General features: G+C 50.9%; 1 protein-coding gene and 2 long non-coding RNA genes across 3 annotated transcripts in view; 1 reads left to right on the top strand and 2 right to left on the bottom strand.

Annotated features, from left to right (window-relative positions):
• Window positions 1-5328, top strand: part of LOC122682653 — a 277721-nt gene extending 272393 nt beyond the window's left edge. Inside the window, exon 26 of the long non-coding RNA XR_006337466.1 lies at window positions 5158-5328. This is a non-coding gene — a long non-coding RNA (uncharacterized LOC122682653). The remainder of the gene's footprint in view (window positions 1-5157) is intronic.
• Window positions 110-20324, bottom strand: WNT5A (Wnt family member 5A). Its single transcript, XM_043885640.1, has 5 exons — window positions 20186-20324; window positions 14134-14267; window positions 12631-12881; window positions 8203-8495; window positions 110-4912 (listed from the first exon to the last, which is right to left on the bottom strand). Exons 1-5 carry the CDS (start codon window positions 20189-20191, stop codon window positions 4454-4456), a joined length of 1143 nt encoding a protein of 380 aa, XP_043741575.1. The 5' UTR covers window positions 20192-20324; the 3' UTR covers window positions 110-4453.
• Window positions 20325-25944: 5620 nt separating this feature from the next.
• LOC122682654 overlaps window positions 25945-26334 on the bottom strand; it is a 5988-nt gene continuing 5598 nt past the window's right edge. Inside the window, exon 6 of the long non-coding RNA XR_006337467.1 lies at window positions 25945-26334. This exon is cut by the window's right edge and continues 278 nt beyond it. This is a non-coding gene — a long non-coding RNA (uncharacterized LOC122682654).

Here is a 26334-nt window from a genome sequence, read left to right as displayed (position 1 = left end):
GTGGATATTTTTTCTGGATTCTCTGAGCCATCATCAGGCTCTAGGCCCACATTAAACTTCAGTCGTCATGAACACCATCTCTGCCAAACATAACACATGACTGCACTGATTTCATAAAATGATTTTAATAGAAAAGTAGTACAAGATATGAACAAAAATAAATAATCTTTATCTCATTTCTAGCCCAGCAAATAGTACACTGCACGTAAAACTGGTCTACAACGCAATTTTCCTCATTTCTTGTTTGCCTCTGAAATACAGAGACAGCATGTTAAGTAAATCTTCTAGATTAAAATTGATACATTTTTAAGAAAAAATCATACCGGCCTTTAATCATTCCACATCCATTTTTTAAAAGTTGGCTAACAAGATGCTGTTTCTCTAACATTAAAATATTATCCAGTCATCAGAGTTAAATATAAGGTCTGTGTGAATAGGTAAATTGGAAGATTCTTTTACTCAGTTTTAATTCCTGCATTGCTGTTTCCAATATTAAGAACGCATTTCATTGTCTTACTTTCAAAGTATAGCGTCTGCATGTGGCTCTCACCAACCCACAGAGAGGGGAGAGTAACAAATACTTTTAAAAAAATAAATATTTTAGAAGTATATTTTACAGTGATAATGCAGTACTGCAGACCTATGCCTTGGTGTGTATTTGCATCATATATATATATCCTTCAAGTTATTAGTACTTTTTCTAGCTGTCTCTATTTACATTATGGATCACTCACTCTTTGGGGGCTGCTTTTGCTAATGATCTCTAGGAGTCAGCCTGTGACAGTCTCTTATTTGGAATACTTGTGCTAGCATGTCATCTTTGATGAGTCTGGTGGCTTGAATAAGGTCTTACAAAAACAAATTGAAAACTGTATTGGACAACAGAACAAGCAGAGGGTTTGCATGGCCTACTGAACAGTGCCAGTCTCGGGAGGTCAACAGCTCAAAGAACTGAACAGATATACTGGACTAAAGCTTGAAACAGCCTTCCTTTTACTTAAGCCCATAATTACTATTTTGAACATATACCTCCGTTCGCTGCTGCCTGTATATAAATTTTTTGTTAATTTTCCTATATTGGGAAGATCTTGAATGCAGTCCAGGATGAGAAGAAGAAAAAAAATATGCTGACGCTCCTAAATCGAATATATGTTTTTGCAATAAAGAACACTGGTCAATATACAACTGAGGAAAAACTGAAACAGATGTGGGTCCTAGAACCACAAGCGTTTGAATTTGCCCAGAAATGCTATTTTAAACACTCTATATGTTGGTCTACTGTTTTTTTGTGGAATAATGCATTCTTGGCATCCTTAAAAGGTTTCAATATGTTACAAGGTTATCCAAGAAAAAAGCAAGGGGCTAACGTATCAGTCTGTGCGTCGCGGCCCAGACTCACTGCGCCTTCAAGAAGCACGAGGGCTCGTATTAATTGCACTTAACACAACGAACCTTCAGTTTCCTTCATTCTCTGCAGATTGAGGCTTGCTTTTAATAAAACTACTTTCCAAGGGGCGAAGAGACACTCCATACACAGGAAGTTCAAATAGAGTGGCACACTAGCTGCAGTGGTGAACACAAATACACTTTTTTTGCACTAAAATTCTGTTCATGGATAAAAGCATGTGCCTTTTCAGTTCTCCTCTGAGATGCTACAATACCAACACGCTCTAAAACAATTAAGTTACATGCATAATGCTCAAAGAATGTGAGCAATCCTATAACCAGCTTTAAGCCATCTGCTTGATTTTTTTGAGGAACATATATAGGAAAAGAGAATTCCCCTTTTGTTCCGTTACATATAGAAATCTTTTGAAGCTCCCAAATAGTTTGGTTTTGGTAAAATTCTCTACTCTTCTATTATTCTGACATGTAGTTACCCCTAAACTATCCCTCATGTTTTCTCAAAAACTCTCCACATGAAGTATCTGAAGGACAATTGAAACCACTTACCAATATACAAGTAATATTTTATTTTATATTCTATCTTCCATTTGGCATAAGCCTTTCGATGTTTGTTTTTGAACCAGTGAAATATACAAATCACACAAGACAGACATATGTACATTAAAAGTACAGAATAAAGGCCATAGAAGATATACATAATATCTGAATGACAAGTAGAATATTTTACATTAAATAGTTTCTTTTAAAAACTAGGATTGTTAAACTCAACTCTCTTCATAAACATGAATCACTAGAAAGGAACAAAAAATCTGGTTTAGCAAATAAAAAAAATTACTTCATGGTTTTTGTATAATAAAAACCAAAAAAGTGACATTTTAAACTAATTAGTGCTTTTTACTTTCAAGATCTTTTGCTTGCAATTCACTGCAGCTGGGGGCAGGGGGAGTGAATATCCTTGTGCAATATGAGCCGCAGGTGGCCGGGGTGACCTGAGGGCCACTGAGCCTGTGAGGGCTGCAGGAGAACGTGTCTCTCCCAAACTTCTCAAACAGTACAAGATGAGAACACAGGTGATGGCACTCTTTGCAAAGAGATGTCCTGGTTTTTTGTTTCTGTTTTTTTAAACTAGCTAAAGATGTTGTGAGCTGGATTTTCCCTAGGGACTCGGTATAGGTGCCCTCAGGTCTAACGGGCACCAAGTTCCACCCTGCAGAGTGAGCAAAGGAGACAGAAATGCTGACAGCGTGTCCTCTTCATTCCCACCTCTGTAATGAACAAGTAATGCCCTCTCCAGAAAGGGTGCAGAAAACGAGGCTGGAGAACCAGGGGACGGAGCAGGGAGACCAAAGAAATCTTCCAACCACCATGCCCACGACTAAGACCTTCCAGATTCCTCAGAAACACAGCTCCTTCGTGATGCTCAGCATGTAATGGCATCAGGGCCACAGCCCGAGCTCAACTTAGAAACCGTCGGGGGAAATCCCACTTGGATTGCAGTGGAGGACCACAAGGCTCTAGACCGAAGAAATAACCCCAGAGTAAACTGTAAATCTAAATCACTGGCTGCACTGAGATATAATTATATTTATATTTATATATATATATATATGTGTGTATATATATATATGTTATGTACAAGAGACTGAGCTATCAGGTACCATTGAACCAATCCCCCCCTTATAAAGCCAACTGTTCAAGTCCACCGGGAACAGTTCCAGGTACACCTGCAGAGGAACAGGAAGCGTCAGTGGAGAGTCTGAGCACAGGATCAGAAGACAGAAATGCTGCCACACCTCTGTGAAGTCCATTCGCCAAGTGATGTCATGAAAACATAGAAGACTACTGTTCCTCGAAATAAAAGTTGTAAGGGGAATAAAATCCCCAAGTAGCAAGCTGTTTTCCAAGCGGAGCTCCTAAGGTTTCATTTCCTGTCCTACAATCAGAGGGGACCCGGTGGAGCTCCGCTTGGAAACGAGGCCGCAGCGCAGCAAGGCACGGAATCGGAGGGGGCTCGGGGTCAAGGAGGGAGGGCGGAGGTCACTTTTTCCCCTCAAATAGGTTTTCTGCTTTGGTGCAGGGCTGAACTGCACACAATTACCTTGTAGTTCGGGCTGAGGATCTGTGAATGGAATTCATGTGTTATTTTCATTATTATCATTTATTAACCAAGTATCCCTAAGAAAATTACAGTATATTTTCCTTTATCGCCAAGCCAACCTCCCTGCCCTTCTCCAAACAAAAAGTCTGGTACCAGAATCATTCAGGGATCCTTTTCCAAGTGGATAACCTGATTCTCACAACAGCTTTGAATGTTAAGTCAACTGACTCAATATAAGGAGTTGTTGTTTTTTTAATGTCTGGGGCTTCTCTCCCTGCTCCCCAGGTTTCAGTAGCTAATAGAATGCACCAGCTGTAGATGGAATGCTGGAGGGCAGTGAGACATGTGATAAACCTTCTTTCTTAAAGGGAAATGAGATTCTCATTCTCCAATTTTAAATACATTTTGGAAATACTTCAGGCTGGCAGCCCCGGGGAAAGACAGGGGGTGGGGTTCTCATTGTTTTATCTGTTTCTCAAGCCCTTCCGGCTTCCCCAGAGCACAGAACTCCTTCTGGTCACAGGTACTAAGTCATGCCTAGCTCTGCCACCCTCTTGCAGTGGGATGCTACCTGTCCCATAAGAACACTGAGACAAAGAAAACAATGTTTCCTTGACCTCCAGATGTGCACACATCTCAGCAAGGGCATGTTTTATCCCCCCCCCATCCATCATACCATCAAAACAAAGTCTTGTCTTACCTTTCCAAAGATCCACAAAATAAATATTTTCTTGGTTCCCAACCCCCTTATTGCCAAATAATAATTATAATATTATTAACCACAGAGTTCTCAGATGGGAACAGGGGGTGGAAATGGTTCCGGTTGCAATTCTTGGGGATGGAAAACACATTAAAAAAAAAAAACCCAACAACAGAATCACTGTACTTTCTATAAATAAGTGGGTCCTGGGAGTGGGGCCGGGGGGCGGGCGGGCGGCGGGGCGCCCACTACTTGCAGACGAACTGGTCCACGATCTCCGTGCACTTCTTGCACTTGACGTAGCAGCACCAGTGGAACTTGCAGTGGCAGCGCTCGGTCTGCACCGTCTTGAACTGGTCGTAGCCGCGGCCGCAGCACATGAGCTCGCAGCCGTCCATGCCCTCCGACGTCTTGTTGCACAGGCGGCCCTGCGTGCCCAGCGAGCCGGTGCTCTCGTTGCGCACGCAGTAGTCGGGGCTGGGGTCGATGTAGACCAGGTCCTGGGTGGTGGGCGAGTTGAAGCGGCTGTTGACCTGCACCAGCTTGCCCCGGCTGTTGAGCCGCATGGCCGCCGCGCTGTCGTACTTCTCCTTCAGGGCGTCGCCCACCTTGCGGAAGTCGGCCAGCTGCAGCCAGCACGTCTTGAGGCTGCAGGAGCCCGACACCCCATGGCACTTGCAGGCCACGTCGGCCAGGCTGTACACCGTCTGCGGGGACAGGGGGCAGTCAGCGGGGGCACCCTCACCTGGGAGCCCAGACCCTGGTAACCAGCTCAGCCTGGGCCACCTCCCCCTCGTCCTCCAGACCTGGAGCCTTCTGTGGCCTTCTTTAAAAATTAGTCTGCAAAATGAATCGGTTCTTAGCCCCTCACTGTTACACATCATCATAGTAAACTACCTGGTTTTGAATGGGAACAAGAAACAAAATTGTTGTCTTGGCTTCTTTTGTGCAGGGAAGTAGGAGACTGCCGTCAGATGATCACCTGGACTCCTGCCACCAGCAGCCTGTGAGGGAAGAGCTCTACCACCTGCATCTCAGAGGAGCAAAGTGAGACCCAGTGAGGTGTGTTGCCAGCCCAAGCACTGGGAAGGAGGGGCCACGACTGGAACCCAGGCAGGTGGGCTCCAGGCTCACGCCATGGGCGCCCAGCTGGTAAGTGGCCAGGATTCAAACCTCTCCTCACTCACTGTTCGCACTGCCGTGGGGCGAGCCCTATCCTAGGAGCCTCCACACTGTCATCTCACCACATCCTCCCAGCAAGGTTGTAACCTGGGCGGGACTGGACGGGGGCCCAGTGACGCAGAGAAGGTGAGTGGCCCAGATGGTCACACAGGCTGGATAGAGGGGGACCAGGCCTGGATCTCAGGTACTCCTGCTTCCTGCACGGCCCCTACCCTCTGCGCAGGCTGAGAGCCTCCACCCTGGACCCAGGCAGACACAGATTCTGTCCTGCCCCTGCCCCTGAATTTAGGCAAGGGCATCACCATTCTGGGCCTCCACTCCCCATCTGCAAAGGGCACTGTGATGGTCCCAACCTCACGGCAGTGTTACAAGGGTAAAACCAAGAGATGCTGGCTTCAGCTACTTACGGGCAGGATGCACTCAGTGAACCTGGTCTGCAGGGTGATGAGGGCATGGTGCTGGGCCCTCGCCAGTCCCTGGTGCTGCAGTAGCAGCACCCACGGCTCTGGGAGGCGGGCACTGCCTATTTATAGGGCCGCCTGCCCCGTGCCGTGCCAGTGAGCCTCCGGAGCCGTGAGAGGCAGCTCCTGCCCCAGCAGCGACCCTCTCCCTCCAGGGCTTCAGAGTGGCTTTCCTCAAAGGGCAACTCAAGCGTACCCCCTCCACATGAAGGGTTTCAGGTCCTCAGCTAGTGTGGGAAAGGGTTTTGCAAACGTAATTAACCTTTACTCCCCTTTGAGGAGAATCGGAAGCTAGATTTCCTTTCTAGGAGTCTAATACAGTTTCCTGACCCAGTATCCAGCTTTCCTCCTCTCACCCCTACGATCCTGGAGGAAAACCATCTTCTCTGTAACCTCATCCACCAGGATCAAGCAGAGTTCACTGCTCCAACTATAACATTTCCAAAAAACCTATGTAGAAATGCTCATGTTAAATGAAATTATATCGAATGTGCTTTTCCCACTCTCCAACCCCACCTGTCTCCCCTTGGAAGTGCCTTGACCTGCTCTTCTTGGTTGCTAAGCTCCTGTGATTTTTCTCCATGAAAGAAGTCTAGGAAATCCCCAAAGATGGCTGAAAGCACCAGAGAGGGACACAGTAGGGCCCGAGTCAGCCATACCTCTGTCCTGGAGGCATTTGTGGTCTGAGACGCTGGGCACCCTGCATGCAGATTAAGGGGATGTGTCCTGGATAGAGAACAGGACCAAGGTGCTAGGCTCCCGAGACAGTGGGGTGGCCGTGCCCACTCCGAGGCCTGGGCCGGCTGCAGAGGGCAGAAAGTCCACCCCAGGTACGGGCACCCCAGCAGAGGGGAGCCTCAGAAAGGAGAGGCCACACTCCCCTGGAGCAACCGTCTGACCCCTCAGGCATCACAGGTAAGATAGGTTGAAGTTGAGAAGAAACAGGTTACCTGGAGGGATCTGGGTTATCTTCCACTTTCCTAAGTGCTTTGCTTCATTAGGTCTAGTGACTCAGTTATCATTTATCAAGCACTTACCACTGGTTGACACTGAACTCAGCCCTTCGGTTGAGCGTTATTAATTAGAACTCAGAAGTGGCCAAGTGTTGATAACAAGGTTCATCTACTGTATGACCCCAGCGAGTCCTCACGGCAACCCCAAGCGACAGTGTTAATGTCCATCTAACCGGTGAGCAGATGAGGCAACAGAGGCTCAGAAACAGAACAGGGTGTTAACCTAGATTTCTTTAATACCCAAACCTGCAGCCCTTTACCCTCGAGCTGCAACGCCTTAGTTTAAGGAAAAAAGTGCCTGGGCTGACAGCTCCATCCCCTAATTCTCTGCCCTGGCCTGGAAGTGGTTCTCCAGCCTCAATTTCCCATTTTTCACACAAGGGTGTGTGGCGGGAGGGCTTTCAGGTTCCTTCCTGTCCCCTGGATGTTAACTCTGTGATTACCATTCCTGTTCCTCACCCCAAAATACAGAAGAGTGAGATCTCTGACCAGAAAGTTCCTGGCACCCACCTTGGGTTCTCTGAAAAAAATAATGGTCCTGGTTTTCAGTGCTGCCAAAGTTAGGAAAAGTTTTCACCCCTTCATTTTAAAGCAGCCATAAAGTGCCATGTGTTTAACCGCAGGAAAAAAGGGTCTTTTTAACTATTGTGAGGGAGCTTTCCACAGCCCCACTAGGGGAAGGAAAGAGTGAAACAGGCGATGCGGTGGCAGGCAGGCTGCCTTGGGAGGACTTTCTGTCTGGACACTTCCGAGGCCCTCTCTCTTCCCTCCATGGGCCTGATCATCAGACCTACGAAACTCCACACGGTTGGAAAGTTTTCCTAGAAAAGCTCTTTTTACAAACCCTCAATCCATCAGGCCTGCTGTCCCAGGACACAAGGAGGGGCACAGAGAAGGGAGGAGGTAACCCGGGTGCTGGGTGAGGGCTTTCTCAACTGGGCACCTACTGAAATAAATAACTCCCTCTCCCCGATTTAATCGCAGCCACAAACTTGTTCCAGGGAGGAGGGCTGCGAACCTAAGCAGCATGTTTAGCTCTGGCCTGGCCAATTGCACTGGGGACTAATTAAAGAGGCGGAGAAAGATCTTTCTCAGGCCACTGCAAGCGCCCCTTAGCTGGAGCGGGCCACAGCGGCCTGCTTCCGCTCCAGGAGGCCTTTCTGGGGTGTGCACCCCTCTCCAGGGAGGCCTGTGGGGAGCTGGCTGAGGGGAGTGGAGGGACAGAGAGGAGCAGGCAGGGGGGAAATAGACCGGAAAAGCTCGGAAGAGAGGCGGAGACAGGAAGAGAGTCTCGGAGAGCCAGAGCCCCGGCCCCTCCCAGGCGGCGGACCGGACACTCACCCGGCGGCCGGCCTCGTTGTTGTGCAGGTTCATCAGGATGCGCGCGCTCTCGTAGGAGCCCTTGGCGTGGATGCGCTCCCGCTCGCGGGCGTCCACGAACTCCTTGGCGAAGCGGTAGCCGTAGTCGATGTTGTCGCCGCAGCCGCCCCACAGCCAGTCCCGCGGCAGGTCCTTGGGGCGCGCGGCGCGGCTGCAGCCGCAGGTGGACAGCTCGCCCTCGCGGCAGGCGCGGCTCATGGCGTTGACCACCCCCGCGGCGCTCACCGCGTACGTGAAGGCCGTCTCGCGGCTGCCTGCGGGCGAGGGCCGGTCAGCGGGCGCCCCCCTCCTCCGCAGCCCCGGCCGGCGAGCACCCCTACCCCGCTCCTAGAGGGGGAACTAGAAAGCCCCAGGACCCAGGCCCTCCTCCCCAACACGCAGAAACAACCCGGGAGAGTATTAACACCCACCCACCCCACCTCTGCTCTGGTCATTTCAGAGCCCAAGGCGGGATGCTCAGAGATCCACTGCTCTATACACCTCTTCGGAAAATAACCCAAATGCCTAGAAAAGAAGTCGCCAAGGGAAGAAAACACACAATTGGGGAAGACTTCTTGCACTTATTTAACATTTGTTTCTGTTTTCATTCTGAGTGACCTACAGGAGGGGGGCACAGAGGCTCAGAGCCTCTGAAAGCCCTAGGCCCCCAGGGAAGCCAGACCCTGCATTGCTCCTGTGGCCCCGCCGGTAGTAACCTGACTTCCCCTTCCTCCATCTGCAACATCAAGTCTGACTCAGAACAAGGCTCCTGACTTCCCCAGAGGCTATTTCTCAACCGGTTCCTAGAGAGTTAAAATGAAATTCTTGCCTCTTAGTTCCCAAGCTGACCAGCCTGATGCTTCTCACTCAAGAAGGTGAGTATCTTACTTCCACAACAACCTGCCGTTCTTTAATGTCACTTCTGCGACTCCCCAGCAGCCTCTGACTCCAAGTGTCAGGAAAACAACAAAAGGGGCAGGCAGGGAATACAGTCTTAAGGGGAAAAGAAGAAAAAGGTTCTCCTTCCCTAAAACTTGTAAAGAATATCTCCCTGTCAAACAGTTCTCTAGGAGCCCTATTTGTATGGAGAAAAATGGAGATGAGCATAGACTACCTTAATTTCCAGTTTCCACTTGTACCTAGAGACATTTCTACCTGGAACAAGAACTCACTTAATGAAAGTGTTATACTATGAGGGAGAAAGGGTTAATAGCCAGCCAGCTGAAGCTGGGCCTGGGGGCAGGGGGTGATGAGGGGGGCCTCATTTTCCTCAACTATAAAATAAGGGTATTGAACTAGATGCCCCGGGGGAAAAGGCCCCTTCTGACACTGGGATCCCTGTACCAGGATCAGTTTCTCTTAAAGAGCTTGCTAACAATTTTTTTTTGGGGGGGGCGGGGGCGGGTAGGGAATCACAACAGCAGCTGACCACAGTACTCAAGGGCCATCTTGCAGGAAGGTGGTTCTGCCAACTCAGGGAATCTGCAGACCGCCCTTCCTTTGGGCTTCTGCCCCTCAATCTGTGACCACTTGTGATTCCCCTCTCAGAAATGGCGATGGCTCTGATTTACCAAACCTTCCCTCCCACACTGTAAAAAATGAATAACTTGAGGAGTGTGCTGGTGGTTGGCAGGAGGATCCAGAAAGTTCCTGTGGGGGTGTTCCATCTATCTAGTTGAATTAGCAAGGCCGAGAACATCAAGGGAGTGGTGAGAAATGAGGAGAGCAGACAGATCCTAGGGAGTGATCTGAGGATTAACACTGATAGTACAGAAAATCCTGTGGACGGGAGACTCGTAGAATACAGAGGTAGCTTGAGGGAGAGAGAAACCCTCCTCTGGAGACAGAGGAGGAGAAAAAAACACTGTCCTGCATACAGAGAGCATCAAAGGGGTAGTATACAAAGCACGACAGTGCTATCTTGCCCATTTTCTTTGTCTGCCCCAGAATTCAAACCTGGTAGCGATCTCTAAGCTAGCTGGTCACTGCAGGGAAGGCGTCAGCATGAGATGTGCTCTTTGGCTGCAGCGTGGGGACTCAGTCATCCTGGAAGCAGCCCTGCCTCCGGTGACAGCTCCTCCCTGAGAGAGCACCCTCTCCTGTCCTCACCCTCTGGGAAAACGGCGCCTTTCTTACACATCTTTTCACAGCAGGCAAACAAAGACAAGCGGGAGACAAAAGCTGGAAGGAAAGACTTAGCACGATGAAAAATGAGCAAGTTTTCATACTGAAGAGGCAACTGTGTACAGCGCCTGGACTGGCCTCTCGAGAAAGCAGGCGAGCGCCTGGGGTGGCAGCCTGGCCCCACTGACACTGGCCCCATCACAGCGTCTGCGTCCCTGGTGAACGCCATGCTCTGGAGTGGGCACCCACATACTTAGCATCAAAGGTGTTTCAAAATTTCCCTTAGCTCATTCTCATCTAACAAACCCTAAGTAGAAAAGTGAAAATGAAGTAACTTTTCCACCGTTGGGGTGGGGTTCAGGTTCCTCTTCCATAAAAATCTATTCTGATTTTTCTTCTCTCCATCTCTCTCTCTCTAAGGCCCTGTGTTCAACCGTGAGCCACCCAGCAGCAGCTGTCTGCTCTGAGAACTCGGACACCTGAGGATCCTCTGGTGAGGAGGGCTCCCTCCTCTGGGGCCATCATGAGCTTCCACTCCTGCCTACTTCCCATCAACCAAGACGGTGCCACACAGCTAAGGACCAGAGAGTCTACTTACAGGGGACAATTAAACACAGGCCTTTGTACCAAGGGTTCTGCTTGTTCCCTGAGGAAGCAGGCTCTTTGAATCTTGGACCACATTTTAAATAAATCTTCAGCAGAACTCAAATCCACTTAGCAAATGATAGCTTATTCTGAACATTTTGGCCCCAAACAGGCTACATACAAAGAGGATCTTAAATCAAAGCTGTATTCCAGTGACTACACAGAAAAACAGTTCCAATTGCTGTTTTCCTTCCTTGTTACCATCAGAGGTGTATGATTTTCACTAACTCATACACATGGGAAAAACTCCCAAAGTCTGAGAGGAAGGCAGATAGAGGGAACACATAAGGCAAAGGTTTAGAGAAAGCTGAGAGGTTACTGTGATATAGCTGACAAAGATGTTTTTGGATCACTCACAATATCATCAAAATGCAGGAGAATCAAATCTTCACTACAACCCAAGTTAACCACATAAGGCAGCCCATATTTGGGGAAAACTCCTGTGTTCCTGAAGCTTAACTCCTAGATTCAGGTCCCAGAATATGCATTAGCACATTTTAATCATTAACAGGAAAGCCCTAGGAGGCTCTGTAGGCTGAGGCTGCAGACCGTTCTCCCATTCAATTAGGGGAACAGCTTCCAGTCCTGTATTATTTTAGTTTATGAAGCCGCTTGGCTCAAACATCTACTGACAACTCTTTTTTGTTCTCAATGAATGCACTTTTCAGGGTTTTTTTAAAAAGCATTTTATCCATCCGTGACGGACATTAAGCCAACTTTTTATCTTGAGTTAGTATAAATAGTTAATTGCTTTGATAAATTGCTTCTTATTTTAGGAGTCACTGCAGTCATATTAATTATATGGGCTTGTTTGCATAAAAGTAAAGAGACCAAAAATATTCACTAGCAAACACACACAGGACCACATCTGTCAGACTGTAGCCTACACTATTCAACCAAACCAGAGGCAGACTGATTTTCCAAATTCTTTGCCTTTAGCCCAGTTTTGGTGCCACCTTCTCCCTGAATAGAATAACAAGTTCAACAACACATTTAAAAATAAAGAATTGGACCGTGAATGACACATCGAACACTCCTAAGGTTGCCCATTGAAGCAGGTGTTCTTATATCAATGGCCAACTCAGAAATGTAAATTGGATCACTTCTAATTAAAATTCTTCCTAGGACTAAAAGTAACACATATATCTCGATAGATAGCTTTAAGAAATATCTATATTAGGAAAATTAAAACCTTACTCATGTCCAGTTCATCCAGCATTCTGTAAGATGGCAATTTTCAGTTTGATGCCTGGGCCATCTAAATTGTGACTTAGGAAACTTCTAATAGCTAAAGAGTTTTGAAGTTTAAGGACAGAAACGACTCCGCTTTCCCCATCTACTTTTTTAAAACCAAGATAAGTGTTCTGGTACTATGTTACACAAAATGCTTTTTAGGAAAATTAAGTGATCAGAAAAATGAAGGTGTCGTTGATGCCCACCCCCTCCTGATCTAATTCACGAAGCCCAAAACTTATCATTAGACATCTAGAGCACAGGCGCGAACACAGCCATAATGACACAAGTCCCAAGCCACTACCCTGCTGGAAGAGTCCCATCAGATGAAGGTTGTAAGTAACACTAGAGACGTTTCCTAGGAGAACAGTTTCTATATATTTAACAATATCTGAAACGATTTCCTACCGATCTGCATGACCCTGCCGAAGACAGAGGTGTTATCCACGGTGCTGCAGTTCCACCTCCGGTGTCGGAACTGATACTGGCACTCCTTGATGCCCGTCTTGGCGCCCTCTCCGATGTACTGCATGTGGTCCTGGTACAAGTGGCAGAGCTTCTTCTGTCCTTGGGAAAGTCCTGCCAGTTGGCTGCAGAGAGGCTGCGCTCCTATGATATATACTTCTGACATCTGAACAGGGTTATTCATACCTAGCGACCTAAAAGGGGGGGGAGATGTGCATTCAAGATTTACGTGAACTCTCAAGGTGGGCCCCCTGAAAACATGTCAGCAATACAGAAGTTTAAGCACACAGATGCTTTTTCTCTCCTGCTTGTCCTCATGACAAAGTATGAGACGGGCTTCATAGAACTCCTCTGTTTAAACTCCACTCAGAAAACGGAGGCATTGTGTAGCCCCCATCCCGCCATCTGGCTTCTCAGCTACAGTTTTCACTCTCCTCCTTGCCCCTCTCTGCCATATACCTGAACCAAAATTTCTGATATTCCACACCAGAAAAGGGGGTAAAAGGCAGTCTGGGGGGATGGGCCTCTGACATGAGAGAAAATGACTCACTTTGCCCCACAAATTGGACCGATCTGCCTTGAAAATGTATGAATATGGAAAGCAGACACAATTCGACACGGGTAGGAGATAGCAGTTCCTTTTGACTGATGGAAGAACAGGAGGACAAGTATACAGACGGAAGAAAATTCACCCTGTTCTGGACGTTTTAAAAGGGCTCCTTATGTGACTGTGAGGGACCCAAGACACAGTATCCGGGGAACAGAAGTCATGTTTGACAGAAAAACGCTGTTCATTTACAGTTTAAAAAAAAAAAAAACCAGAATGCCGTCAAAAATAATCCTCTAGATATAATGCAGTCTACCTCGAGGCCCCTACCAGCAAGAAACCCGCATTTAGGGACACTGAACTAGTCAAGGTAACCTCTTTTGATTAAATTTCAAGCCCTCAGTACTTCCCCACTTGGAGTTTAGCTATCTTCCTAGTAACTCTGCCTAACTCAGACCCTGAAAGTTAGTAACCTCAAGTGACAGAAAATAAATGTTGGAACTCACTTTTACTACCTAAAGGTAGCAAAAAGCACATTTTATAGATAGGCTTACAATTATTAGAGAAGTGAATTCTGGTTTCCCTTAATTACATGATGTGTACTACAAGCATAATCTGAACCTCAAAAAAAACAAAAGTTAAATTTATAGCTTCTATTCCCTATGGAACTAAAGCTTCACTGTTAAAAATTAGCAAAAATTCACAAAATTTAAAGAAAAATTTGATTTAAAGATACATATATGTTTATATATATACACATATATAAATATATATATATAATATATATATGTGTGTATTACATAAATGCACCCAAATTCACGACTGAGAATATTGCAGCATTCATTATACAATGCAAATGAATCTTAAAGTAAAAGAATATGCATATAGGATAAACTTACCACCAAGAATTAGCTTCTATTACAACCTGGGCGAAGGAGAGAAATATGGCCAAAGCCATTAGGAAGAACTTGGAAGACATTGCCCTTCCAGCCGTCCCCCAAGCAACTCCTGGGCTTAATATTCCAATCGACTTCTGGAGAGGGAAGAAAGGAGCAGATGTTTATTGCCTCTCAGATAATTTTCAAGCATACAAGTTTAAACAACGGAAGTATCCGGGATCTCTCAAGTTTACTGTTGATTGACTGCGCTTCTCCTCCGTGAGTTTTTTGATGGCAAGATATAGGCAGTTTCTTTTTCCAAATTAATCCACCCACGCAACCTCACCAGGAAATCTGATTTCGCTGGGATCCTGCGCGCGGGGCACGCCAGCGATTACAAACATGTCTCAATGCTGTTGAGTCAAAGCCCCGGTGCCAGGCGCTGCCTCCTTCCTGCTTGCTCGCGTCCTGCACCCCCTCGCTCCCCTCTAGTTCCGCGCTGCGCTGAGTCCCTCCTCGGGAATTCACTCGGGGACCCGCTGCCACCCTCGTCCTCTCCCCGACCTGGGCCGAGCAACAAGTGGAGCCGGAATTAATTCCATGGGCGAGAGGAGCGCGAGGGCGAGTGGAGCGAGGGCGAGTGGAGCGCGCCGCCGGCGGCTGCGGAGGAGGCGGGGTGGCCGGCGCGGGGGTGGGGGGTGGGGGCAGCACGCGGGAGGGAAGGGCAAGGGGTGGGGGGCGAGGCCCCCGGGAGCGGCGCGCGCGGGAGTGCCCAGCTGGGAAATGCAGCTCTGAATTAACAGCATCAGTTTCAAAATCAGTTTACGGCCCGCTCCGGGGCTAGCCGCTTCCATAGCCGGAAAGGCAGCCTGGGATTCCTTAGACCGCTCTTCGGCCAGACTGGAGTGGGGAGAAGGAGATGGGGGCGCACGGGGCATAAGGGGATGGGCGAGCTGCTCTCCCAGCGCAGGAAACCGGAAAACAGTGCCCTCTCCTGCCTCCGGCCTCCGCCTTGGAGTGTATCCCAGAGGAGGGATACACCCCCCCCCCCCCCCCCTCCACCCCGGTCGCGCTCCGAGGAGAGGGGCTCCCTTCCCTCCCCACAGCGCTCCCCCAAAATCTGATTTTCTCACTCCCACTACCGCTCCCTCCAGTCCCCACTTCTAGCAGCTGCCACGGAGAAAGGGGAAAGGAAGCCGAGGGGACTCGTTTCCTTTGGTCCTGGTCTGGAGTCGATCATCTCGCCATCGGGGCACCTTGAGTGTGGTCTTGAAACTCCGCTACCCCACCCTCCAGCCCAATTCGGACGCGGTTGGGTCAGCCCCGCAAGATGAGGGTGCGGGGTGAGGCCCCGGCCCCTGCAAAGGAGCCCCCGGCTGGGCCAGAGATGCGCTGGCTCCCGCGCCTCGGCCGAGCCCCTGGATTCCAGGGCACAGAGGGCCTCGGCAGCGAAGGTTCCCGTCGTCAAGAATTTCGGGGGCAGGGGTCGGCCTCGGAGGCATCCGCCGCCGTCCTCCCCACTGGTGACTTCTCCACCTGTAGGCGGCAGCGGAGCGAGACGGCGGCGGGTGGGAGGAACGGCTTTCCAAAATCCCCTTTTACATCTCTGATAAGAGTAACCCTGCCGCTCTGCGCCACCCTTGGCTGCCAAGGGAGCCCCTTCCTCGGAAAAGGAAAGGTGAACCTCCTCCAGGCTGCAGAAGGGACTGGGCTGGAACCGGCGCCAGAAAAGACTGGGGGGACCGAGGCAGCGGTGGAGACGCAAAGGGGCTCAGGAGCGCGCCCCAGCTTTCCCTTGCCAGCCTCCCTTTTGGCCTGGATTCCTCGGGGCTTCTCTAGAGGAAATGCTTATGCGGTCCCCAGTGCCCGCCACCCAGGGCTCCGCGCCCGAGGCCCACTCATCCCTAAAACGTCGCATAGCTGGGGGGCGCATCCCGCAGAAGAGAAGCCTGGGGTTTCCCCAGCCCAGGAGAGAGAGAAGGCTCGGTCTTCCTCCCCACCCCCGCCCGAAGTGTCAAGTTTCCTCCAGGGGAGGGGGTAGCTCGCGAGGGCTGCCTTCTCGCGCGGCCCAAACTGCGAAGTCAACTCCCCATCGGGGGCCAAGGCCGCGCGCGTGCACACACTCATACACACTCACACTCTGGCGCATTCACACACTCACTCGTGCACAGACACACACGCTCTCCGACGTGCTTCCCAGGCGGAGGTAGAGACCGCGCTGCGGGCCGCGCGCACTTTTCCAGCTTTCAGACGGGCGGGGCGCTCGAGGCGGGGCAGCCGAGAAATTGATAACAGATTCCGCGGATTACTGCGGATCTCTTTGTTAGAGGAGAAGCCACACAAACCGATCCCACTCTTGGCCCGACGACCTCGGGGAGAAGCCACTCGTTCACAGAACTGGGGCCAAAGTGGGAGCGGGGCAGTTGGCTTCCGCGACGCGGGTCTCTAAGCCCCGGGCTGGGAGTAGGCCGGAGGTGTCCCGAAGGGAAGCTGCTGGGAGAGCCCCGCGAGTCGCGTCTCCACTTAACCCGCGCGCTTGCCCGGAAACATCTTGGCCCTCTTCCCGCTCCAATCCCCCATGCAACCCAGAAAAGGCCCCACAAGTTTAAAGACTGAAGGAACCCGCAGCCAACTCACTGATACACCGAACTGTAGGGTAAACGTCCCTGCCTGTTTACCAAGAGAACTGATCCGAAAAGAGGACAAAATAAGACCTCTCCGGAGACCGTAACACCCGGGGTAAAAGTTCTGGGTAGAAGCTGAATTCACCAAAGACCGGGCTAAAAATTTTGAACAATTTCAGGGTCCGAGGAAATGGACTTTGTAAGGATACTTGGAATCTGTTTCTAGCGCGCGTCAGAGAGGAGGGCTGCGGGCATTTGAGAGGTTCAAGCGCAAGGGAGGGGTGAGGTGGGGGTAGGGCGTTTGCGCGCCCTTGTTTCCAGCCCCAGAGCAGATCCACGTAGAGTCGGCTTATACTGTCTCTCCTCCAAAGCCTTCCCACCGGATTAAAAGTGTCCCTAACCCTTCTTTATCAACTGGTGTGCGGGCCGAGAATCCTCTAAACTCCGTCACACGAGTTTAGAGGACTTTGGGGGGCAGCAGAAAGCCTGGGAAAGCACGCCCAAATCGGAGGCCAGAGGCGCCTAAAAAGAAATTCCCTCGAGGCAGGGAGAAAATTCTCTCCCCTCAGCCACTGGCCCTACCTCACTCGGTCTGGGCACCCCAGCCCCAGCCCCCAGGCCCTAATCTCTGGGAGCGGAAATGATGCAGAAACTGGGAGAAGAAATTAGATTGACCTGGGCTCGCGGTGGCGAAAAACACAGGAAACTCTTAAGAATCTCAGCCCTTAGTGGGAGATATATTTTGTTTCCCCCACTTCAATCTCTCCCGAAAGCAAGGAAAGAGAGGTGGAGAAAACTGCAGGAGAAAAATTCAGTGGCAGCCACAAAGTTGGGGACCGAGGGGAGAAGCAGGAGGGGATGGTGGGCTGAAGGGAGGTCCGCTTTGGGGGAGCCCGGGAGGAGCCCGCGCTCCCCCAGGCCTCTAGCCTGGAGCAAGAGAGCCCGAGCTGCCCCAAGCCGCCCGGATGCGTCCACAGCCCGAGGGTGGGAAGGGGTGGGGGAGCCGAGAGAGGAGGTGGCGGAGGGAGTTCCTTGAGCCCAAATCAGTGGAAGGAAGGTGTGCAGCTTCTGACTGCCGCGACTCAGAGGGACACCAAGTGGGGTACCAGGGAGGCTCCGAGGGAAGGACAGTGGTCAAGTCTAGTTCTCTTGCTGGCCTCACCTCATCCATCCTCAGACAAAATCTCCAGACTGCAAGACAACTCTCTTTCTCTCTCTCTCACACACACACTTGGGGGGACAGCGGGAGGAGATAGAAACCTCACTTCTACCTTCCCACACAAGAGGTCTAGCCTAGCTCTCTAGGCACAGGCTCTCAACTCTGTCCCAAATAACTGTTTGTCCGCGGAAAGAAAGAGAAGGAAAATTACAGAACGCCTCAACACCCATTTTTCAGAGGTGATTTCAACTCCACTTTTTAATAGACAAGAAACTGAGGCCGAGAGAGAAAAAGAAGTGCTGGTCCTCGGCTACAGGGTGAACCAGGGAGGGCATCAAGACCAGACCCGAGACTTCCTAGGGGGATGCTCCTGCTCCTTGCTGTGCCCGGGAGAAGGGGTACTAACCCTTCTTCCACTCGCCCGAGCCCCATTCGCTGGGTCGGACACTTGGCCCCTTACTAATGCAGCCGCGCAGTGCAGGATGTCTTCTGGGGGCCTCCGAGGGGCCCTCCTTGGAGAGTGGGACCTGGCGATCCAAAGGGATGTTCTTGTAAAGCCAGAGGTGGGAGGAAGAGGCGAGCAAGCTGCCTGACCGGCCAAGACGCAGGCTCCAAGATGTCCTACCCCAAGGCAGCCAACAGGGGGCAGCCGGCACCGCAGAGCGACAAAGAAAAAGGCAGAGGACTAGCTGAGCTCTGGCTGACGGTGCTAACCCCTTGTGCACCAGAGCGCTCGGCTGAGCGGAGGGAAACGCAAGGGACTCTGACCAAGCCTCCTGGGGAGGGAGGGTCTTCCTTTGTGGCACCGGGCCTGGCTGAGGCTATAGTATGTACAAGACCCGAGAACAACTGGCCCTTTACTCTCTACAACATGCAGGGCACAGATCCACACACTTGGACACACAATCGCCACTGCCTGCACACCCTTGGCTCCCCGCAGAGTTTGTCCAGAAGCAAAATCTCTGCATCTGGCCTGAGTAGCCTTGAACGTTGGCAGGAGGGCAGCGGGTGAGGAGGTGTGATCCCACCACTGATTCCAAGTGACTTCCAGACAGCAAGCTGTTCATTTAAAGAAAGACTGGAGAGGAGAAGGGGCCCCCATGCCAGACTGCGATTGGAGAGTAAAACAGGCCACGGGATCTCCAAGTTGTGGGGTTTTTATAAACTTTTTTTTTTGGGGGGGGGGGTGCTTTAGGAAACATCTGAATTCCAATCCCAAACTTATTTTCTAGAAAACTTGAGGAGAATCAAGAAAAATGAAAATAAGGATCGAAGCTTGGAGAACAGAGAGGAAAAATTGTTTGGAAAATAGCTAGTTATACTGCAGGAAATGTTAACTTTTCGTAAAAGTGAACTCTCGGTGACCCTCGGAGTGTGTGACTCGGCTTTAACATACAACTGACAATTAAAACAAACAAGAGTTCACAAACTGCCCCCCGCCCGCTCTCCCAACCCGGAGGCCCAAATGTCTCTAAAGGACAAGGAGGATTCCGCGCGGAGGGGCCGGGTGCGCTCTCCCAGCGGACCCACCCGGGGAGAGCCACCACCGCCAGCCCTCCCCACCCCCATCACCGCTGCAAAGTGCGGAGCTCACCCAGTGGCGGCTAATAATGCTAATAATGCTAATAACGCGACCCTGATCCCTGCGCCAGGGTGCGAGCTGGCCCCCTGCCAGGCACTCTTAAAGGCACAGGGCCTGCTGCGCTTGGGTTCCCCGGCCGCGATGAGCCGGCAACCTGGCCTCTGGCAGCAGAGGGCGGGGGTACGAGGCTCAGGAATAGTCGGCTCCTGGTCTGGCTTCACGGTCTCTCAACCAAGGAGTCCCCTTCCTCTTTCTGAGCCCCGGCCACACACCCTCTCGGGGTCCGCGCCAGTGGGCGCTTGGTAAATATTTGTTGAATTGAATCATTATCCTGTTACTGAAATATACATAGTAAGCTACACTTGAGTTTCTCAGGGCAAAAGGAAAGTCGTCCGCGGACCTCTCTCAGTTTTTCTGCGCTGTCTCTACCCCACTTTTTCTCCAAAGTCTAAAAAAGTTTGCAGAACTTTTGGTGGGACAAGAAGAGGTCTGTCTCCCGGGAGACCGAGGTAGTGCACGGGGATGGGGGAGGGGGGGGCGAAAGGGTAGGGGTCTCTGCCAGCTACGTGGGGGGTTCTAGTGTCTCCAGAGGTAGGAGAAATGAAGTGGGGATAGGGAGAGGTTGGGGGGGAGGTCAGTTAACTTCCAAAAGAAAACAATGTAAAGAAAAAAAAAGTGATGAGCGTCGGCGGCACACAGAACACCTACCTTCATTGCGAGGGGGAGGGGGGCGCAGGGAGGAAGTCGCCACCAGAGCCGAAGAATCCAAGCGGAGCGGCCTCGTTAAGCCTGCGGAGACGATCCTGCGCAGAGCTGCGGCTTTCTCCACGGCTCGTCCGGCAGGCTCTGGGGACTGGAGCCTAAGCCGTCACTAGCGTTCGAGTTTGGGTGTCCAAGCCAGAGTAGCGCTGGGATGCGCGCGGGAACCGAGGGGGCGCCGAAGTCCGCCTGCCGGCAGCAGGAGCAGGACCCGGCCGGCGCGCAACAAGGGAGCCACGGGTCCGGCGAGGGCGCGCAGGCGACTGTTCCTCGGCGAGGCGCTCCCTCTCCAACGTCCATCAGCGACGGCGGTAATTAGGGCTTTCCAACCCCAAATGTGGGCGTGATTGTGCAAAAGACTTTACAACAAATAATAAAAAAAAAAATTCTTCACAAGAGGGTGAAAAAAAAAATGCCCCACAACTCAACTCTGGCCCGGGGCGGGGGGTGGGGGAGGTGATCCCCGCGCCCAGGTGCCTCCGGTTCATTCACACCAGGATCCTGCAGACTTTTGGCGGCTCACGCCTCCCGATAGCCAGCTCCTCCTCTAAGAGTCTGAGTCTGTGGCCGAAACGTCTGCTTCCAGGCGCTGATCCCGCGGCCGCGAGCGAGTGTGTGGACGTCTGTGTACACACACAGACACACACCCAAACACACCCCCCCCCCCACACACACACACGCGCACTGCAGCTTGGGGGCCACAGAACAATCAGACGCACACGGGTTTTTCTCCTGGAGATGCCGCTGAAAACGCTCCAGTCGTCATCCGAGCTACCAGAGTCAGCGCCAACTTTTGTCCTTTCATTTTAGGGTTTGGCAAAAAGGTGGGAGCAAACTGATAAAAGTCGTCCCTTAAAGTTCTGCCTCTGGTGGGTTCGGGGATGATGCGCGACTGCCCCCGGGGGAGACACCGGTTTCCCCTCCCCACCCTCTTCTCTCTCTCTTCTGGTTAGTCCCCCTCTTTCCTCCCCGCCTTTCCAGGGAAAAGGGCGAAGAGACGCGAGGGCCAGGGGCTTCGCTGAGGCTCTTCAGCTCCGGCGGTCCATGGCCGGCGTGGCTGCCCACCTCCTCGTTTGGCGCCGGGGCCGGAGGGGCGGGAGAGCGGGCAGCGGGAGGCGGGCGGTCCGGGTCCGGCAGCGGCGAAGGAGCTCGGTCGGCAGAGGCTGCACGGAATCGGACTGCGTGCGGCGGAGGCGGCGCCTGGGAGCTTGCAGCAACCTTCCACGCGATCCTGCGCCCCGCAGACAGACTGACCGACCGCAGGGACCGCGTCCCCCCCCCCCCCACCCCCCGGCCCTCCTGGCCAACTGCCTCCTCCTCTCCCTCCCTCTCTCCGGACTCCTCTTTCCCCTGGTGTTCTCAGGAAAAAAAAAATTAAGTTGCAGAACCAAAGGCGGCTGGAAAAAGAAGGGGCGGGTGGGGGGTGGGGGGGCGGTGGACAGGAGAAAAAAAAAAAAAAAACCAACTTTGCCTTTGCGCATGCGTGGTGAGGCTGACCTATGACAAACTCCGCAGGATTTTAAAGCCGTACCACAAGCTGGGGTGCAGGGGGGGCGTCGGGATACACTCCCAGCAGGAGACCCCTCCTCTTGGCTTCCCATCCCCCAGGCATCTGATGAAAGAGAGAGGTCCACTCCTTAGCCGCAGCCTGACCGCCGCCTGGCGCTCTGCTCTCCCTCCAAAGCCGCCTACCCGCTGGAAGGTGAACCCCAACTTCGGCTTGGACCCCTTGACTCGCCTGTCCAAGGCTGCTTGCACTAGGCTGCACCGGGGCTGCCGCCATGCCACGGAAGCTCTAGGAGGACCACCTCCCCATTCTTATCCCTGGGGGAGGGTCCCCAAGCCCCCGGGCTGGAACGAGGGTAGTGTGCAAGTCCTGCACCGCCCCTAGTGTAGCATATTTGGGTACTCGATGCGCGACTGAGCATCTGGCTGTGACCCAGTGCATCTAGAAGCGACCCGTGGTCCTGCCGGTTGGATCTTGACTGGTTCCCAACCTCAGGTGAGAAGTCTGCAAAGTTTGGCAAAATCGGGTTCCACTGAAACTTCCAGGCACTTCCAGACACCTGTGGTTTGGGGGGTCCTGCTTGGGCGGGGTTGCCAGATGTGTCCCCTACACCCAGCACGCCAAGGGCGCCACCCAGGTTAAACCATGCCTCACCCTGGACCACGGCTACTCTTCTCAGCCCTCGCCATCCCCAACCGAAGGTGGAAGGAACACCCACACCCCACAGACACACATACACATACCACACACACATACACATTCCGTTTCCGCAGTAACTCCAGCATGTACTTGACCTTAAGGCAGGTAGGATGGTAGCTGTTTGTTCTTTCCATCCCCCACTCCCATCTCTTGGCAGACTACCCCAGGGCATCGCCGCCTGCGCTTCCCAAGTCCCTTCCTGACCCTGACTTGTCCTAGCTGACTGCACCCCTCCAAGGCCCTGACCTGCTGGGCGCACCAAAATGGCAGTGTGAGGCTCGCTTTGTTTCACCAGGGGTGCGCGCATACCTAGGGGCCGATGCACATTTTCCTTAGATCCCCTTGGGACGCAGCCCATTCACCTGAATCCCCTTTCCACTAGACCTTCTCTAGGCCTTGACCACTTGGGGGGCTATTTTCCAATTTATAATCTAGCCTTAGATCTGCCCTTGGGAGGGAGGGTGTAAACAAAGGGGTCTCCGCTGGCATGCCGTCCCCCTCCTCCGCAGTTCCCTGCCAGTTCCTTCACCCAGCAGCTGCACCCTGGCTTCTCCCGGCCTGGGGAGCACACTCTCATACCAGGCAGGCGCCCCAGCGATGCCCCACAGACCCAGTTCACCCACGGAGGCTCTGACAAGTGGCCAGAAGTAAGCTGACTAAGAACACAGTTCCCCTGGTGGGGATTGTCACCCAAGTGCTGGACGCCGATGTTTACAAGATCCTACTCCCAGAATTTGCCCCCCACATACCATCAGTCCAGAAACACCAGCTTCCTCACCGCAAACCTCTTTTTAAACTTGTTATATTCTGAATTATCTGAACAATCGCCTTCTCTCTCCCGCTGCCTCTGTTAGTGTGTGGACACAGCCCCAGCACTTTTACTTCCTGCTCTGCTGGGTTACGGCTGAGCATAAACTCTGAAGTCTGGAGTTCCAGTCCTAAAATTGCCACTTTCTAACTGTGAAACCTTAGACAAGTCATTTAGCCTCTCAGAATCCTCTTAAACACACACCTATGACAACAGTAACAAAAATATTGATTTTGTTACAATATAAACAAACAAAAACCATAGAAATATAATGACCTTGCCACACAACAAAGAAAAACAGAAATATGATGACCTACCTGGTAGGAAAGCAGTGAAAATGAAACAGATGACCTTGAAATCTGGGGTGCAGTGAGAATGAACAGCGGAGTACATGGAGAACTGAGCAGGGCTCAGGCAGCGCACAGGGTACTCATTACCTGCTCCTCTACAAAAAGGAGCTCTGAAAACGGGTTTTCACGCTCCTTTGGTGGTGAAACTGGACCTCCTGTGACAAGATCATTTAGAGTCTTACTTTATCCCAGTTGAAGTGAATGTTCATACTTTTCACAGAAGAAATACGAATGGTGTTGGGTTACTGGGTACTTCCCTAGACCTCATGGGGGCTATTTGCAAACTAAATTATCATATGCCCCCATTTTATCTTTCAAAAAAATTCTAAAATTTCCAACAAATCAATCTATCCCCAAGGAGTTCAGATAAAAGACTGTGAACTTTATCTGATATTAGTAATGTCTGTGCTGAGATTATACCCCAGGAGGATGCAATAAACTCAGTAACAGTGTTTTCCACGACTCTCACTCACTCTACTGCTCAGAACAGTACCTGGTACTTAGTAAGTGCTTGGTAGTGTTTGATGAATGATCTGATGAATGCATGAATGGATGAAGGAATTCTTTCCAGGGGAAAATGTCAAGGGAAACCAACTGTGAAATCCACTGTGAGCCTTCAATCAGGTTCTCCTCTGGAAAGCGGACTCTGTTGTAAGCAGCGGCCCCACCATGGGTGTTGGTTGGTTTGGCTGGCAGACAGGCAGACAGCCAGGAGGGAAATGGATGCCCCTTCACCTCTCTCTTCAGATATTCTTGTCTCACCTACCTCCAGTTTATGCAACTCCATGGTTTCCCTTTTCCAAGCGTGTGTGCATTTGGGTGTGTGCATACAGATTGAGTCATCTGCAGACACACTGGCAAGGCATCGCCATACTCCACTCATTAAAAATGCTTTTGAGCCTGTGGAACAAATAAATCAATATTTTTGGCTGCTCTCCCACCAGGGTTATTTCACAAAACAGAGTGTGAGATAAGGAATTTATGAACGATCGCATCCCCGTGCTGCCTTTCTCAGTGGGAGAAAGCAGGGCTGGGCTGTCATTCTGGGAAAATCCACCCTCCTTTTATGCCCAGCAAATAATATTTTATGGCCCTGGGTTTATGGTGGTGTTTTAATGATCCGCTGTAGAAAGCGGTTTTCTCTCCAGTCACTAGAATTTGTCAAGAAGGGCTGGAGGCCATAAAAAAGGGACGGGCCCCAGGGACAAACAGGCTCCATCTTCTGAAATAAACTAATAAAGATTCCCGAGATGTTTACTCCTCCACCTCAGAGTCAAGACCAGCCGGGCAGCCGGCGAGGGGCCCACAGATGGAGCACTAAACAGGACAAAGAGGCCGGAAGGGGCTCAGGGCTCCTCACCACCACATGGCCACAGTCAAAGTAATACCAGCACATTGTGTTGCCACTGGCCTGGGTGGGGGGGCGTGGGGGGAGCAGGGAGACACTTTGTGACACCCGGCAGACTGAGAGTCTCTCTGAGAACCTTGGGCTCTCCATTTGCTGGGCCTGATCACAGTTTTCTAATTTTAAGCCCTCTTTATAGTCATTGGTGCTTTCTGTGTGGGTGTCAGGGGTATTTGGGGGGGGGGTTAATAGTTTTTTGTTTTTTGTTTTTTTAGTTTTACAAGACATTGAGGTCAAACAGACCTGACTCTGAATCTCAGTTCTGCTTCTTGCTGACCTGGCGACTCTACAGGGGTCACTTCCCCTTCTGAGTCCCGATTTCCTTACCTGTAAACATGGAACTTGTTAGGAATGTTCTCACAATTGAGATCATGTCCAAAAGGCCCCTTTCCAGATCCGGCCATGGAGAAGATGGCTGCAGTGATTTCAACACAAGGAATATGCGTCCCTGGGTCTCTGAGTAAAATCCTGAACCAAATGAGTTGCCTGAGAAGGGTATGGATGGAAGTGTGGGAAGAGAAAAATATGGGATACAATTATATGTGATCCGCTGGGTCTGTGCGGTAGAATTCAATAAGGATGAGGCTGATAAATGCTGAGATAATAGTGAGTAATGAACAATAGTAATAATTGCAGGTAGCATTTATTGACCTCTTCCGGATCCATTGGTTGCTTTCAGAGATGACTGGTGGCTCGGACAGTAAAGGGTCTGCCCGCAGTGCGGGAGACCCGAGTTCGATCCCTGCGTCAGGAAGATCCCCTGGAGAAGGAAATGGCAACCTACTCCAGTACTCTTGCCTAGAAAATTCCATGGCTGGAGGAGCCTGAAGGACTACAGTCCATGGGGTTGCAAAGAGTCGGACATGACTGAGCAACGTCACTTCACTTTATTATGTACCAGATACCAGCCCCTGTCTGAACTCTTTAAATTCACTGCTTTGTTTCACCTTCACTATTTCATGAGAAAAGATCTTGTTATTATCTGCACAATATGGAGAAAAAGAAAGGTTCAAAGAGGTCACAATTTCTATAAACCCAAGCAGTTCTAGTGTTCAAACCCAAGAGTTTGAGCCTTGGTAATCTGACTCTAAATAACAGAGGCTTAACCACCATACTTTACCTATAAATAATGAGAAACCTATTTGTTTTTTCAGTTATCTCCCTGGTTCCCCAGATGTGGCCACACTTCTTGCCTTGGCCAGCTCCATAAAAGGTGTACCTTAGTGGGAAGAGTCTTTCCCTGAAATGTTTTGATTCATTTCACTATGCCCCAAACATGGAAACCTCTGGAATAAGCCACACTGAGGTCTCCTGCACTGCAGGCAGATT

This window comes from Cervus elaphus, chromosome 24 (assembly GCF_910594005.1).
Source record: "Cervus elaphus chromosome 24, mCerEla1.1, whole genome shotgun sequence".
Classification (NCBI taxonomy): domain Eukaryota; kingdom Metazoa; phylum Chordata; class Mammalia; order Artiodactyla; family Cervidae; genus Cervus; species Cervus elaphus.
The sequence above is the reverse complement of the archived record's forward strand: the minus strand, read 5'-3'. Positions and strand labels throughout refer to the sequence as shown.